Genomic DNA, 16,824 nt, shown 5'->3' with positions numbered 1-16,824 from the left:
AAATCCAGCGGCAACCAAGGAGACAAAATTGTTGCTGAAATTGAAACAAAGTTTCTCATCGAAGTGGCAGCAAAGGAGACAAATATTTGCTGAGGGAAATGAAGTGTGAAAGTATCTGTCAGGACGTGTGATACAAAGTAACACTTGCGCTTGACAGGACAGTCAAGGGAGGTAGGGGTACCTGCTGTAAATAAAAGAGAGAAATGCTGGCCTCACAGAAACAGAGCACACACACACACACACACACACACTCACACGGTCAGTTTGGCACTCTAAAATAGCATAGCAAGCATAAAATATACATTAAACAAATCTTTATTAAATAAGGGAAGAGGCTTCACCATAAAAGGCGAGCACATGGGCATAAACAAAATTGTGGAGAGAAAACGAGATTACTTGTCTGGCAGAGTAGAAAAGAAGAGGAGGATTGATAATCAGCAGTGATGGTTGTGGTATTGACCAACTAATGGTTGATGTCTGTTGTAATTTGCTATTGACATGTTTGTAATTCTCTACTAATGTGTTAGCGCGAGACCGAGCATTAGGCAGCTCTGTCGATAAAACATTCTGGGCCATATTTATACTCCGTTTGCGCCGGATTTGCGCCGTTTTTTTTAACGCAAATTCGACGCAAAACGAACTCCATATTTATACTCTGGCGTTAGACGCGTCTAGCGCCAAAGTCCATGGAGTTTGCGGCATTTTTTAGCGTGGACACCTACTTTGCGTTAATGATATGCAAGGTAGGCGTTCCCGTCTAAAAAATTGACTCCGAGGCATGTGCGCCGTATTTACACTCCCAGACAAAACTGACGCCCGGGAGTGGGCGGGTCAAAAAAAATGACGTCCAGCCGCTTTTGTGTCATTTTTTAGCGCCTGGTCAGGGCAGGCGTTAAGGGACCTGTGGGCTCGGAAGGAGCCCAGAGGTGCCCTCCCATGCCCCCAGGGACACCCCCTGTCACCCTTGCCCACCCCAGGAGGACACCTAAGGATGGAGGGACCCATCCCAGGGAACATAAGGTAAGTTCAGGTAAGTAATTATTTTTTTTTTTGGGTGGCATAGGGGGGCCTGATTTGTGCCCCCCTACATGCCACTATGCCCAATGACCATGCCCAGGGGACAGAAGTCCCCTGGGCATGGCCATTGGGCAAGGGGGCATGACTCCTGTCTTTGCTAAGACAGGAGTAATTTAAATGGGGGTTGGGAGTAAAAAAAAATGGCGCAAATCGGGTTGAGGCGAAAATTTTGCCTCAGCCTGACTTGCCCTATTTTTTGGCGCCCAAGCTCCATATTCCCCTACGCCGGCGCTGCCTGGTGTACGTAATTTTTTTTACCGCACACCAGGCAGCTCCGCCGGCTAACGCCGGCTAACGTCATTGAATAAATACGGTGCCCGCATGGCGCTTCAGAATGGCGTTAGCCGGCGTTAGATTTTTTGACGCACAACTGCGTTGGCGCAGTTGTGCGTCGAAAAGTATAAATATGGCCCTCTCTGTCATGGTTTGCTTGTTAGGTGAGCGGAGACTTTCGATTCCTTGACAGTTGTGAGGAACTGGCAAGGAGGGAAGTCACGCTGACCTTTGCACTGACTAAAACCTGGAAATAACTTAAAGAAGCTGCCTCGGTGTCTACTTCACAACATATTTATGGCAACGAGTTGCTGGTTCCTTAGCACGGCCCCAGCGTGACTGAACTACACGTGTGCACTGCAAAATGAGAGCATCTCTTCTTTGAAATCAGCAAACACTCGATTCTCAAACTCCAGGTAGGAGCAGACGGTGTGATTAAATTTCTGACGAGAAGCTGCGTTTCAGCGCTGTGAACTATGTACGAAGATGGGCAATGCACAGGTGTGAGCCAAACGATGCTGGTGAGCATGAGACACTGTTTACGCAGCACAACTTTATACCGGTCGGTCCTGGAGGGCCAAAAACTGTGAAATTGATAACCTAACAGAAGCACAGTACAATACAAGTGTTATTTTTACCCACTTTTAGCAATGCTCCCGACGCCCTGATCGTTGGTCAGTTCTCTTTGGATATTTCTTGTCGGTGCAGCATACGCTTGTTAAAATAGGTTGAAATCAAGGAAGGACTGTGTTTTAGCATTAGAGGAAAAACCCTTATAAGGTCAAATCGAGGAAGGACTGACAGATACAGTCTCTTAAGCATCATGTGGTCACTGTATATGTGATTTTTTTTCTTTCATATTTTATATAAAATACTGTACTTAAAAATGGATCTTCCATCTATTGCAGCAACTCCTCCTTTCTTCACACAACCAGGAGAACCACTAGTAGAATGGGAGGAGTGGCTAGACATGTTTGACAACTATCGGGAGGCATTGGATGGTCAAAGATTTCATCCAAGCAGGAAAAAAATCAATATTATTAAATGCTCTAGGAAAGGAGGGACAGCATATTTCTAAATACTTACCGGATCTACCACCTGTTTAAGGGGAAGAAGCAAACAGAGGTGTGTATCTGGATGCTCGGAAAAGAATAGAATTGAAGTTTGCAAGAACTCAAAATGTAGTTATGAGGCGGCACAAATTTTATACTCTGCGTCAGAGGGAAGGAAAATCTGTTGATAATGTTATCTCAAGATTGAGGGAACTGTCGGTGAAGTGCCAATTTGGGCAAATGGCTGATGAGATGATACAAGATCAATTAATTGTTCAATGCAGAAGTAAAAAAATGCAGGAGAGGCTGTGGGCAGTGAGGAATCCCACGTTGAAAGATGCTATTGAAATAGCAAAGGTCGTTGAAGAGACAGAATATTGCATGAAAGTGATGGGAAAAAAAGAGATGAAGTAGCAGCAGTAGACAAAAGCTACGATGCATCCAGCATGAGAAAGGCAAAGTATATCAATAACAAATCAGCGAGGGAAGCAACAAACAAATCTACAAGTAAATGATGTATGAGATGTGGAAGTTACAACCATTTGTCTGAAGCGAAGTATTGCTTTACAATAGGGAAAGTGTGTAAATAATGTGGAGTGAAGGGACATTTTGCTAGGATGTTTCGAAATTCAAGTGAAAGGAGCATAGAAGCCCTGTCGGAGGAAGATGGAGAAGATAACCAAAATAATCAAAATGAAGAAGTCGACAGAATTCTGTCTATTGAAGATAAGGAAATGCCTAGGTCAAGAGAACAAAGACCAAAGGCTGAATTTATGGTTTGTGGAAGACCTATCGAGTTAATGGGTGAATCTGGGTCTCTATATACAATTGTTCTGAGGAATCTATTCATGTCAGAATGGCCAGAAGTTAGACTGTTGCCCAAAGATATAAAACCTTGGTGGGTACCAGGGAGAAAAGATAGACATCATGGGGTACATGATTGCAGAAATTGAATTTGTAGGAAGGAGTACGAAAGGAAAGGTTTATGTAGCAGAATCAGGTCCACTGATCCTAGGACGGATCCATCAGTATGATCTACACATCGTTATTAATCCCCAAGCATGCACTCAAATATTAGTAGTTGAGGAAGTAACCTTGGAAGACATTCTCAGGGATGCAAATGACGTCTTCCGAAAAGGAATGGGTCAATGGAGGGGTTATTGTCATAGGATTAAAGTGAAGGAAGGTGCAATTCCAGTGCAGCACAAAGTTAGGAGAGTACCAATCTTGGCCAGAGAACAAGTTAACAAATTGATAGATGAGATGTTGAATAGTGTTGTGATAGAACCAGTGGAAGCATCAAATTGGGTATCTCCAGTGTTAATTAGTAGGAAAGCTGATGGCAGGCTTAGATTCTGTGTTGACTTGAGAAGCCTTAATAAAAATGTGGTAATGGGCAGCTTTCCTCTTCCAAACATCAATTAACTTGTTTTGATGTTGAAAAGAAGAAAGGTTTTTTCGAAACTAGACTTAAAGCATGCCTACCATCAAATAAAGTTACATCCCGAATCTAAGGCATTGACTACATTTATAACTATGGAAGGCACATTTCAATTTATTAGGATGCCATTTGGACTATGTTTGGTGGCAAGTGTCTTCCAGAGAGTAATGAATGATTTGTTTAAGGGGATTCAAAATGTCATCTACTTTCAGGATGATACCTTAGTTATTGGAGACACAGTGGAAAATCACAATTTGATGTTGAAACTGGTTTTAGATACAATTTTGAAGTCAGGTTTAACTTTAAGAAAGGAGAAATGTGGATTCCTATCTAGGGAGGTGGAGTATTTGGGTCACACATTGTCACAGGATGGAGTCAAACCCAAGAGAGACGTATTGAACGGTATCAAGTTGGTACCACCGCCTGAGAACAAAGACCAGTTGAAATCTTTTTTGGGTTTGGTTGAGTACTATTCCAAATTCATAGAGAATTTTGCACCAAACACTGAAGTGTTGAAGAAAGGAGTAAGCTTTGTATGGGGCACACCACAAGAACAAAGCTTTGAGTCTATAAAGGAAGATATATGTGAAGTGGGCATCCTAGTTCCATTTGGCTTAAAAAATAAAAACAGTTGTCACAGTGGATGCCAGTACCACAGGTGTTGGTGTAGTGTTGTCACAGATTCATGGTACAGATGAGAGATCAGTCACATTTGCGTCACAATCCCTGATTTAATTTGTTTAATGTTTTCATTTTAATGATTCATATATTTTTTAGAGTGAAAAGGGAAAGATATGTTGTAATTTGCTATTGACATGTTTGTAATTTGCTACTAATGTGTTAGCGCGAGAATGAACACTAGGCAGCTCTGTCAATAAAAAATTCTGTTGTCATGGTTTGGTCGTTAGGTGAGCGGAGACTTTTGATTCCTTGTCAGTTGTGAGAAACTGGCAAGGAGGGAAGTCACATGACCTTTGCACTGAATAAAACCTAGAAATAACTCATGAAGCTGCCCACGAGTCTACTTTACAACAATGTCCTATAATGAGGTCACTGGCTTACTAAAGTGCTGACTCACGCTGCATATGTTTTTTTTTTTTTTTTTACTTTCAACCATGTCCAGCGTATTGTTTATTTGTTTGTTGCTAGATTTTGACAGTATAGAAGAGAAGTCATAATTGAGTGGTCTTGTGCTAGGATCTGTAACCACACATGTTGCTTTTAATCCTGACAAGACTAGATGGTGCACCAACATCACCACCACTAACCTATCACTCCTTTGGAAACATTGAACTCGTTTTAATTACTCTGACCTTAAGGGTAATAAGAACTTAAGTAAATTTCAGTTCAAGGAGCTTACATTCCAAAACATGGTGGGTTCTCCCATAACATGGGCAGCTGAGTCCATTCACTGTATATGGGATTACATGAAGATGACTATTGCGGGTTGCAGAAAAACAGATGGAAGTTTACAAAAGCAGTGGGGGTTAAGCATTTCTTCAAAGGATTGGACACAATTGTCTCACTTATATCACAGCGTATGTTGGTGGAACAAGCAACTCCTTCATGTAACTACAGTGCTACGTAACACTAAGGATTCCATAGCGTTCTTCCAACAAGAGCCACAGAAGCAGAGGAAAAAACCTCTACTTGAATAAAAACCTCCATCAGAATGGTATAAGAAACAAAACAGCTTAGGTTTGTGGTTGGGGGTGTGGTGGCAGTCAGACCACTGCCAAAGCAGAGGTCCAACTTCCACATTATGACTGCGGTGGTCATGCTGCAGTCGGACTGCCAGCACCACCAGGATTCTGTATCCTGCCAGGCTAGCAGTCCAGGTGGTCCTAATCCACCAGGGCAGTGCTGCAAGCAGCGCTGCCCTGGGGATTATGCTCTTGTTCTCCGCCAGGGATTTCATGGTGGTAGCACCAGTGAACATTGCGATGGCTACTGGTGCACCCTATGCACTACAGCATTGCCGCCGGCCAGTTACAAGCCGGAGACAATGCTGTAAGCTGTTTCCCTGCTAGGACAGCTGGTGGAAACTCAAGTTCAGCCCTCTGACCCCACGGAAACTCGTAATGGGCCTGACGGGGAGGCAGCCACAATGGCAGCAACCTCCTCTTCGGAATTTCAGTGGACGGGCTTTCCCGTCCACCGAAATCGAAATTAAGCCCATAATGAGGGAAACAATGGACAATCTAGAACCCTGAATGCAAACAGTGGAAGAATATAATTCAAAAGAATGGTAAAGGCGCTTTGCACTAGGGGAATAGGAAACACAAGACCCGGAAGGAAAGCTATCAAATAAGAACAAGCAAATGAAATAGATAAGAAAGCCAATCAATAATGAGGCAGGAAAGACAACCAATAATGAGCATTGGGCTGACCCAAAGACCACCCTAAGTGTTGGTATTGTGGACAGGTACTTCAACAATAGACAGTTAAAACTGTTGATAAGTGAGACCTAAAAATAGTTGCAAAAACAAGATAGCTGTGTTTATCAAACTTAATGAATTTGTCCCCTGGGCTCTGCAAAGGGATGCATCAGGAATGGTAAGACACACTGGGGGTTTAACAATGACTTCCACCATGCCCCCTTTCTCTGCCACTCTATATGCTGTATCAGCTCCTGTTCCCACTGCAGATCCTAGGAACAAGGGCATGGGTCCATTTTTGTTTATCCTTTATATTAATGACAGAAGGTTGGGGGTTGTCTGAGAATAGATATTGAGGATGTGTAATTGTCTGTAAGTATTCTTTACTAAAAGAAAGTGTATCTATCATTTCCTCGATCCATCAGTAATTAATTGATCTGAATGTTTCTTATTCTCCTTTTCTTAAGAAACATGCCCTTCCCTTTCACACACTTCAAAATGCAATTTAATTGAGTGGATCAAAGAGAAATTAATTTTCACCTTACCAATCCAATCTTTAACAAACAATTGTTTACATTTTGCATACAGCAAGGATATAATTAGATTCTCTTGGACACAAAGATCCGTTTGAGATATACTATAACTGCTTGAGATAATGCCCTGGCAATCTCAAAACTAGCAACCAAAACTCTGAGTTGGCCTAGTAAAGCTGTCATCTTTCAAGACTGCATGTTGTTGTTTTGCTTGTTTATGTAAATGATTCTCTCAGTTTATAAAAATGTTAAATTAATCAAGGGGTAGTTGAAGCTGTTGTCAATTGTTTTTGGTTGTAAACATGACCATACTCATTCAAAAATTGAAACAACCTGTAAGCAAAAAGCATAATTATTGATTGATGCTCATGTAGTACCTAAATGATTTATTTCAGAGTCCTGTAAATAATGTTCACATAATGTAGTATATAACATGCACTGTAATAAACAAGGTGTACCAAAAACTTTTCTTCTCAGTGACACTAATGCAATTCATCCAAAACAAGATCTGACTATCATTGTATGCAGGTTTATTCTCAACTGGTTGGAATAGGACTCTACTTGAGTTTTGTGACCATATTAAAGAGTCCAGGCTACAGCTTTGCACCTGTCTATTCACATGGTACTTCTTTGGTGACTTACTTATTCTTGCTTCTTCTTTAACATTTGGGGCACAATCCAAGTCTCTCAACCCCTCAGCATACTTAAACTAGTGCCATTCTTTTTGCTGGCTCGATGTCAATGAAAGCTACCCTACTTTAGAAAACTCATTTTTCATACATTTTAATGGGTCTTAATCAATGTTACCAGTTCTTTTTGATAACACTGTCAACAACCTTCATCCAATATTGATCATGTACTTTTTCACATGTTCTCCTTTAACAGGACCAGTTGTGGCTGGAGTGGTTGGGACTAAAATGCCGCGCTATTGTCTATTCGGAGACACTGTGAATACAGCATCAAGAATGGAATCAACAAGCGAAGGTAAGGTTGGTGTGTGACAGAATAAACAAAAAAATCATGGTTTATCGGTGTACTAAAATGTTCTGGACCTAAAAAACACAGTGGGTTAAGTGCCTACTCTGAGGTCATCTTACCTTTGACCCTTCTCTTCAGTGTTGTGTAGTCCTGAGCTACAGCAGCTCATCTTCAGAGTTCAATAATTCTCTGCTCCGAGATGTAACACCTTCATGTGTGTAGATAATCCTTCTTTCTTTTTGCCGTCTGCGCCTTCGTATGCTATGTGGGAGGCAGGACACATTTGTAGAAATCCTTCTGTATTGATATGATCAACAGCTTCATCATGTACATATACATAAGCTTTTCATCAGGAGGCCAGAACAGCTTTCAAAAATGACAATAGTGTTTAAATTAGACAGTTTGTGCATTATTGGTTAGCATCCCAGAGCAGGCTAGCAAAAAGAACAAACAAGAAATATATCACTTAAAAAGCTTGAATGTCATTGGTTATCAAAAGAGGTGGGGTTACAGACCTTTCAGGAGGCCATATATGCTCATTGATGGGGATCTCATCAATAGACTTTCGATAAAAACAACAATGATTTTTATATGAGAAGGATTGGATATCAGGGGTTTAATGGCTGATTGCCTGTTTACTCTAAAGCTTAATGATGGGCCGTCCACAAGGCAGCTGCTACATGTGGGGAGCTGGTTGAAGGCAGGCAATCAACAAGTTGCAAGGATGTGATCAAAAGAAAGTGCAAAAGAAAACATTAGCATATTGTCTTGGACTCCTGGTAAGGGCTGAAAATAAATTTGAAGGCCACATTTCTTATAGCTTAAATCTCATTGGTGGACATCTAATCGACAGGCAGCTATCAACTCATAGAGAGGATAATAAATCAATGTAGGAACGGTCAGAGCATGCAAGCCGTTGACTGCAAAACTAAATGAATGTATGCCTATAGGTATTAAAGGCTTTTTAGCAACATTATTGAAATATGAATACAAAATGGAAGCTGGCTTTCATACATTATACTGTGCATTATATTTACTAACATAAACTAAACAGCATAAAAAATGTGTGCAAAACTGAAATGCATGAACAAATCCAAAAACAAATGCCTCATGACAATCCATATATGGCATTTAAAATATCAATTTTGAGTTTGGCAGACATCCTGCCACACTGCCTGGTGAAGGGCTGCTCACCTAATCAAGAGATCCATGCCTTTGCCTAAAGTGTATCTCTCGATGCAGCAGTTACACTTTAGGCACAAGTGAGTTCTGATAGGGCCAGCTTGTTGATGTGGCCTGCACATCTTTTGTTTTTGTCCTGAAAACTGAAATCCCAAAGCAGGGGTTTTATTCTCTGGAACAAAATAGAAATGTCACTGATGTAAAAGGAGTTTTCTCCCTGTGAATCAGGATTCATTTTAGGGGTGGACGGAACTCATGGAGCTTCACTGCATGGAATTCTGCAGAATTACATAAAAACTCAACAAGATTTTGCAGAGTTCCACGAGCGGGCAGAATTCGGGCATGTCATCCTGCTTGTGCTGATTTTTCACACTGGGAGCATCTTCCACACTGTAAAATCAGCACAAATGGCACCACGTGGCATACCAGAGGGCACTGCTTCCTTCTGTCACTCAAATAGATTACCTCCCCAAGCAGCAGCTTTCTCAAAGCGAGCAGTCGTAGCCTGCGGTGACTGCCCGTGTTGAGAAATCTCATCGGGAGGCATTGTAGCACCCGAAAATCATGCTAAGGGACACAAATTCTCGCTAGTGCTCACCAACCTAATATTGATTAGCCACGCATGAGAAAAAACACTGCCACGCAGCAGTTGACAGAGCATTAACCCAGCTCCATGCTTCGAGTGGAATGCTCAGTGGCCAAAACTCCACAAAATCCACAGGTGGAGTGTAATGTTTCACCCACCCCTAGTTATTTTACTGTTTTCCTTCCCGGATGGGCCACATGAGGCAGTCCAGCAATAGTCACCTGCCCTAATTAGGACTCGCATCTGTCATTGATCTGATGGCACTCAGGGGTTCAGGCCACGAGGGCAAGAGTTTTTGACAGAGGAGCCAGCTGGGGTATTGGCTTCATGCTTCACCTTCTGTAGCTCATCATTCACATGATAATGAAGTAAGCAAGTACTATTAAAGGGTAGGTCCAGCATGTTCTGCTGAGGCTGTACTGATAAAGGGGCTGATTCACAAACTGTTGACCCTTTTTGAGTTCTTCATTCAGATTTACAACAAAACTTTTAACACAGAACAACTAAGACCAGGCATACGGGCACAAGAAGTAGCCTGAATACACCCACCTAATGAGCAGACCAGGTTTTTTTTTTAGAACACCGATGCTGAGGGCCTAAATAGCATCACATAATGGAATGTTATATTGAATTAGGAACATTTTTTTTCGTATGTGTGTATCACTTTTCCAAACTAGTATAACGATTTTATCACTGTAAAAAATCTAAATATAAAATCAACTAGAACAACTAAAACTTTTAGGGGTTTATTCACAAACTGCATTTTGTAGTGTGTGGGGGTAGTACTACAATAGTGCTACCTACTTACTACAAACTGCAATTCATTCACCTATGGGTAGAAATATCCATTATCAACTCTGCTGTCTTCTTAATGGGGAGATCCACACACATGTATGTTTGCTACGTAATAGTAAATGTGGGGCGACTCAGGAATTGGATTGAAAATGAAGAATAATTATGACAAAATGGTAGGGAATTACAGAGTAGTAGGGAAGGATTTAAGGAGAGCTAAGGACAGTAAGCCCATTGTTCATCACAAACTACCCTTCTAAAGTAATCTTAGCCAAAAAGGTCCCTAAACAGCAGTAGGGGGCCTAATCACAAAGTGCTATTTGAAGTACTTTAGTAGGACTACACTAGTACTAGTAAAGTACTACAAAATCCTGTTCACTAGTCTGTGCCTTCATCTTTCCTATCTTTTATGTGTACAAGACTCTGCCCTTACTGAGCTCTCCTTACACGTAGGTGTACATATACAGTTACTCCTAGGAAGGAGAGGTCTGTAGAATGGTTAAGGTAGGGGACATACACCCATCCACAAAATAGTAAGCCCAATGCTATTCTCAAAGTGCACTTTGATAGTTCCTACATCCAAAACATGTTCAAAATAGTAAATCTACTCCAGCTCAGTTCTGTAGTAAATTCAGCACCACTCATGGCTAACTACTTTTACTGCAACATCCTTTAATAGCGTATAATGGAGACATTGATTTAAAATAAAAGCAAATTGGAACTAATTTTAAATGAATTTGTTTTAGCTTTATTTTAACTTTTTAAATGCATTGATAGGTTTAATTCAAAGTTCACATAATTATATGTAAATAAAAAAACGTAATTATTAGTTTATCATAAAACATATTGATATCTTTTTAGATATGAAAATTAATATAACTTAATTTATTTAAAAAAAGATAGAAATACATTTATTCTATCCTTAGCTTGTGTTCACTTTTTCTACATAATTAATAAATATAAATGTATGTATATGTATATATATATATATATATATATATATATATATATACATACACACACACACACACACAGATACAGTCTCCCCCTCGCCAGCAGCAGCAGCAGCTGCAAACCTTTTACTACAAAACTATAATAAACTATGATTATTATCGTTTTGTAGTAAAAGGGGTGGGGCCACAGGCTGTGAAGAGCACTGAGGGGGAGAGCACAGCACTCCCTCAGTGCGCATGTCTGTTAGGCCGGCCGTCTCGGGCTAGCCAAACACATATGTGCACTGTGCTCTCTCCAGTCTGGCACTGTGTTGCCGGGCTGGAGAGAGCAGGCACAGGCTCCCAGTCTGCCTGGGAGCGCCCTGGCTGGGCACTTCCAGCCAATCCTAATGCTGCTCTGAGCAGCACCAGGATTGGCCGCAGGGCTGGCTGGGAGCCTGTAGCTAGGTGGTCATATGATGAAGCATGACACTATAATGTGTGTGAGACCACCTAGTCCGTAAAGGGAACTCCCTCATAGGTCTGGCCACTCGTCACACCCATACGTCCACGTTCACTACAGCAATTGCTTAACCAGCGTACATTGAACAGGCCATAGGAGACTTGTTCTCCTCTACACCACCCCACACACTTTGGGGGTCATTCTGACCCTGGCGGCCGGTGACCGCCAGGGTCACCGACCACGGGAGCACCGCCAACAGGCTGGCGGTGCTCCCGAGGGCATTAACCGCCGCGGTCAGAAAGGGTAAACCGGCGGTCTCCCGCCGGTTTACCGCTGCCCCAATGAATCCTCCATGGCGGCGGAGCGCGCTCCGCCGCCATGGGGATTCAGACACCCCCTACCGCCATCCTGTTCATGGCGGGAAACCCGCCATGAACAGGATGGCGGTAGGGGGTGCCGCGGGGCCCCTGGGGGCCCCTGCAGTGCCCATGCCAATGGCATGGGCACTGCAGGGGCCCCCGTAAGAGGGCCCCGCAAAGTATTTCAGTGTCTGCTTTGCAGACACTGAAATACGCGACGGGTGCAACTGCACCCGTTGCACCCCTGCAACTACGCCGGCTCAATTCTGAGCCGGCGTCCTCGTTGCAGGGGCATTTCTGCTGGGCCGGCGGGCGCTCTTTTGGAGAGCGCCCGCCGGCCCAGCGGAAATGTCTGAATGGCCGCTGCGGTCTTTTGACCGCGGTGCGGTCATTCGGCGGCGGAACCTTGGCGGACGGCCTCCGCCGTCCGCCAAGGTCTGAATCACCCCCTTTGTGTGTTTGCAGCCCGTATCTGCAGCCTGCATCAGAGGAGTGGTGCGATAGTGGCAGCAGCGGTGATGATGCAGGCAAGTGTTTTTTAATTTTTTTTGTTAAATCCCCACCACGTGCTGCTGCCAATATAGATGTATTACTTAGTGGTGGTCGCCACTAGGTAGTTATAGTTAGGACCTAGTTTCTATAGAAAAGGCTGTTTTTTGTTTGGCTATATCTTTGGGGCAGCTTGACGAATCTTCACAATATTTTCCAAAAACATTCGACCGTCACGTGAGCTGCTGTCTGGAAAATATTGGGGTGATCCATCAAGCAGAGGACGAGATAAGGGGGGGTGAAATTTAGACCGTTTCCAATGTTAATTCCGATAGGAAAAATTGAACTGCGATAGCACAAAAACCACTGGACGGTATTACACCAAATTTGGCAGGAAGGTAGATCTGGGTCCAGAAAGATCTCTTTTTGTTATTTGATATAAATCCATTCAGTAGTTTTTGAGAAATTTAAGAAAACCCCAATTTGTATATAGAGGGATGCAAAGGATTTGCAGCCCCTTCCGATCTTGTGCGGCGATCTGATGGGCTGATAATAATTTAACAAAAGAAGTGTTATCAGCCATCTTGGGACCTGGCTGATGCTGAGTCCCAGAAAGCAATATTAAAAAATACAAAAGGAGCCAGGGTGTTAACAACCTGATCCCTTACCTCTGGTGGTGGATTCCCAAAAAGAACCCCCAGGGCTAAAAAGAGTTTTCTAAAAATGTTATGGTCAGTGCTATGGCAAATCCGTGGATCTGCCGTAAAATCAGGCGCAGTCTCCTGCATTTCCATATTATAAAGCCTCTGAGTGAGCCAGGTTCCGGGGCCATTTTTTCAGAAATGTGAGGGGGGCCTTCTTGCTGCCCAGGAGACTGCCCCCTCCCTGAGGCTTAGATTGTTTATGCGGGGTGCCACCGGCCCCCGACTGCCCTGGAGACCATCATCTCCCCAGGGCGGTTTTGACATATGGGGGGGTGCCCGACCTCCCTAGGGCATTTAAGAAATGATATGCGGGGGGCCTGTGGACCCCGGTGCCCCAGGGACCACCACCACTGGGGAACTTTAAAAAAAAAAGGGGAACCACCACCCACCGGGGCTTCTATATAGTTATATGCAGAGGGGGCCCATGGAGCCCGTGACCTGTGGTCCACTACCTCCCTGGGGAAAACAGAAATAAATTGCAAGGGGGTCCTTTTCAGACCCCCAGGACCCAGGGACCACCAGCCCACAGGGATATGTAGACATTGGAGGGGGGCCGCACCATAGCCCCCCTCATGGAGCCACTGATGGCCCTTGGGACCACCACTCCCAGGGCCGGCTCCTGCTATGTCCTGGGGGTGTCAAACCCCAGGACATATCTGCTTGCTGTGGCTTGGTTGCAGCTCTGCAGCTGTAGCCAAGCCACAGCAAACACTTCAGGTTTTGACAGCAAGACATGTAAAGCAGGCCACGCTGCCAAAATCCAAAGCACACATGCAGGGGACAGAGATGAAATGCATCAGCAAGCAGGGAGCTGCTGTCAAAACCCCCTGCTTGCTGAAACAATGGCACTGCAGGGGAAGCCTCAAGGCTTACCCTGCAGTGTCAGGTAGCCCATAAAAGGCATTTTTGTAAAATAAAAAAAGGAAAAAAGTAGGGACCACAGCAGGGACCTTGAAAGATCCCTGTGGTCCCAGATAGCCCATAAAGGGCTTGTTTTTAAAATATACATACAAGGACCACGGAGGAGTCCTGGAGGGCTCCCCCACGATCCCAAATAGCCCTTAATCCCTTTGCTGCCAGGCCTTTTCCCCTCAGGTGCCAGACCTTTTTTTTTTACTATTTAGGGCAGTTTGTGCTTAGGCCCTCATAACCTTTTGCCCACATATGCTATGCATGCCAAATTTGCATCCTTCTTTTCCAACATCCTTGGTATTCTAGAGGTACCCAGAGTTTGTGGGTTCCCCTGGAGGAGACCAAGGAATTAGCCAAAATTTCAATTTTTAAAATAAAATGGGGAAAAAGGGCTGCAGAAGAAAGCTTGTGTTTATTTCCCTAAACATGGCATCAACCAATGGTTTGCTGTTCTAAAATTACCATCTTGCCATCTTCCCATCTTTTAGGAACAGGCATACTTCAATCAGAAAACTACATTTTCAGCACCATTTTGGCATTTTACTGGGACATACCCCATTTTTACTATTTTTTGTTCTTTCAGCCTCCTTCCAGTTAGTGCCAGAAATGGGTATAAAGCCAATGCTGGATCCGAGACAGCTAAACATTTCTGAAAAGTAGACATAATTCTGAATTCAGCAATGGGTCACTTGTGTAGATGCTTCAAGGTTTTCCTACAGAAAGTAACAACTAAAATAAAACACATTGAAATTGAGGTGAAAAAGAGAGCCATTTCTTGCCACATTTTCTTCTATAACTTTTTCCAGCTAGGGCAGATTTTTGAAAGCAATATACCGTTGTGCCTGCTGAACACTTCTGGTTGTGGGGATACAAAGGGCTTGCAGGTTCATCAAGAACCCTAGGTACCCAAAGCCAATAAATGAGCTGCGCATTGCACTCAGTTTTCATTGTATACCGGGCATACAGCAACTCATTTGGTGAAATATAAAGAGCGAAAAACAGGTATCAAGGAAACCTTTGTATTTCCAAAATGGGCACAAGATAAGGAGTCGAGAAGCAGTGGTTATTTGCACATCTCTGAACTCCGGGGTCCCCATACTAGCACGTGAATTACAGGGCATTTCTCAAGTAGATGTCTTTTTTTACACACTGTCTTACATTTGGAAGGAAAAATGTAGAGAAAGACAAGGGGAAATAACACTTGTTTTTCTATTCTGTGTTCTCCTAAGTCTGCCGATAAAAATGATACCTCACTTGTGTGGGTAGGTCTAATGCTCGCAAAAGGAAATGCAACATGGACACATCACATTTTTACACTGAAATCTGATGTGTTTTTTGGAAAGTGCCTAGCTGTGGAATTTGGTTACTAGCTCAGGCGGCAACTAGGAAAACCTACTAAACCTGTGCATTTTTGAAAACTAAACACCTAGGGGAATCCAGGATGGGGTGACTTGTGGGGCTCTCATCAGGTTCTGTTACCCAGAATACTTTGCAAACCTCAAAATCTGGCAAAAAACACTTTTTCCTCACATTTCGGTGCTGCAAAGTTCTGGAATCTGAGGGGAGCCACAAACGAGGGCATTACCCTGGTGGTCTTCTGACCATCAGGGACATAATGAGGACCTTTGTCTCCCTCTCACTCTCTTTCTCTCTCTCTCTTTCAATCTCTTTCTGCCACTCATACGCCCACTAACACACTTACACATCCACTCACACACCCACTTAGATAGTCCCACACCCACTCACAGACCCACTCAGGCACCCACTCACAGACCCACGCACACACTGATGCACCCACTTAAACACTGATGTAAGCACTCTCAAACCCAGGCAGACAATATGACAGTATGTCAGTCACTCTCACCCTAGATACACCCTCTCACATCTATTCCCACAGCCAGAGGGGCTACAGCCAACTGGTGCCGCCAATGGCCAAAGGCCCTTGTACAGCATGGAGTTGAGTGGTTAGGAGGAGTTGGCTGCAGGGTCTGGCTGCAGGCCAGATCTTGCGGGCAACCTCCCTTGCACAAGGGTGACGGCCATGCACGGTGAAAGTTATATGCTTATAGGGGGTTGGCTTCAGGGCCTGCCCAGAGGCCATGTGTGGCGGTGGTTGGAATAATGTATAGCATTGACAATTAGTATTCATTAAAAAAACATAGAAATTCACTGGAAAAAAACAAAGGTTACAGTCACGTTAGAGTTAAGAAATAGATTTTTTTAAAACATAGAAATTCACTGGAAAAAACAAAGGTTAGAGGGATTTTATAGTTAGGCTCACATTTCAAGCATACAAAACCATAGAAATTCAGCAGTTAAAGTGAGCTTAAGTAACTATAACTCGTGCCCTAGGGTGCGCATTGCCCCTTCACCGTGCATGGCGGGAGTTGTCTGCTGCCTCTCTGGGTGTTAGAATAGGTGTGAGAGTGTGTATCTGGGGATGAGAGTGGCTCCCAGATTGTCTATCTGGGTATGAGAGTGCATACATCAGTGTTTTAGTGGGTGCATCAGTGTGTGCATGTGTCTGTGAGTGGGTGCATGAGGGTGTCAGTGGGTCTGTGAGTGGGTGTGTGACAGTCTGAGTGGGTGTGTGAGTGGGTGCGTAAATGTCTGAGTGTGTCTGTGAGTGGGTGTGTGAGGGTCTGACTGGGGCTGAGAGTGAGTTCATGAGTG

General features: G+C 43.5%; 1 protein-coding gene across 1 annotated transcript in view; it reads left to right on the top strand.

Moving 5' to 3' along the window:
* Positions 1-16,824, top strand: part of LOC138295562 (atrial natriuretic peptide receptor 1-like) — a 219,037-nt gene that overhangs the window by 95,292 nt on the left and 106,921 nt on the right. The window contains exon 7 of the mRNA XM_069233935.1: positions 7,640-7,738. Coding sequence (XP_069090036.1) covers positions 7,640-7,738 — 99 coding nt within the window. The remainder of the gene's footprint in view (positions 1-7,639; positions 7,739-16,824) is intronic.

The sequence above is a fragment of the Pleurodeles waltl genome, chromosome 1_2 (genome assembly GCF_031143425.1).
Source record: "Pleurodeles waltl isolate 20211129_DDA chromosome 1_2, aPleWal1.hap1.20221129, whole genome shotgun sequence".
Taxonomy (NCBI): domain Eukaryota; kingdom Metazoa; phylum Chordata; class Amphibia; order Caudata; family Salamandridae; genus Pleurodeles; species Pleurodeles waltl.
This window is presented reverse-complemented; position numbering and strand designations above follow the sequence as displayed.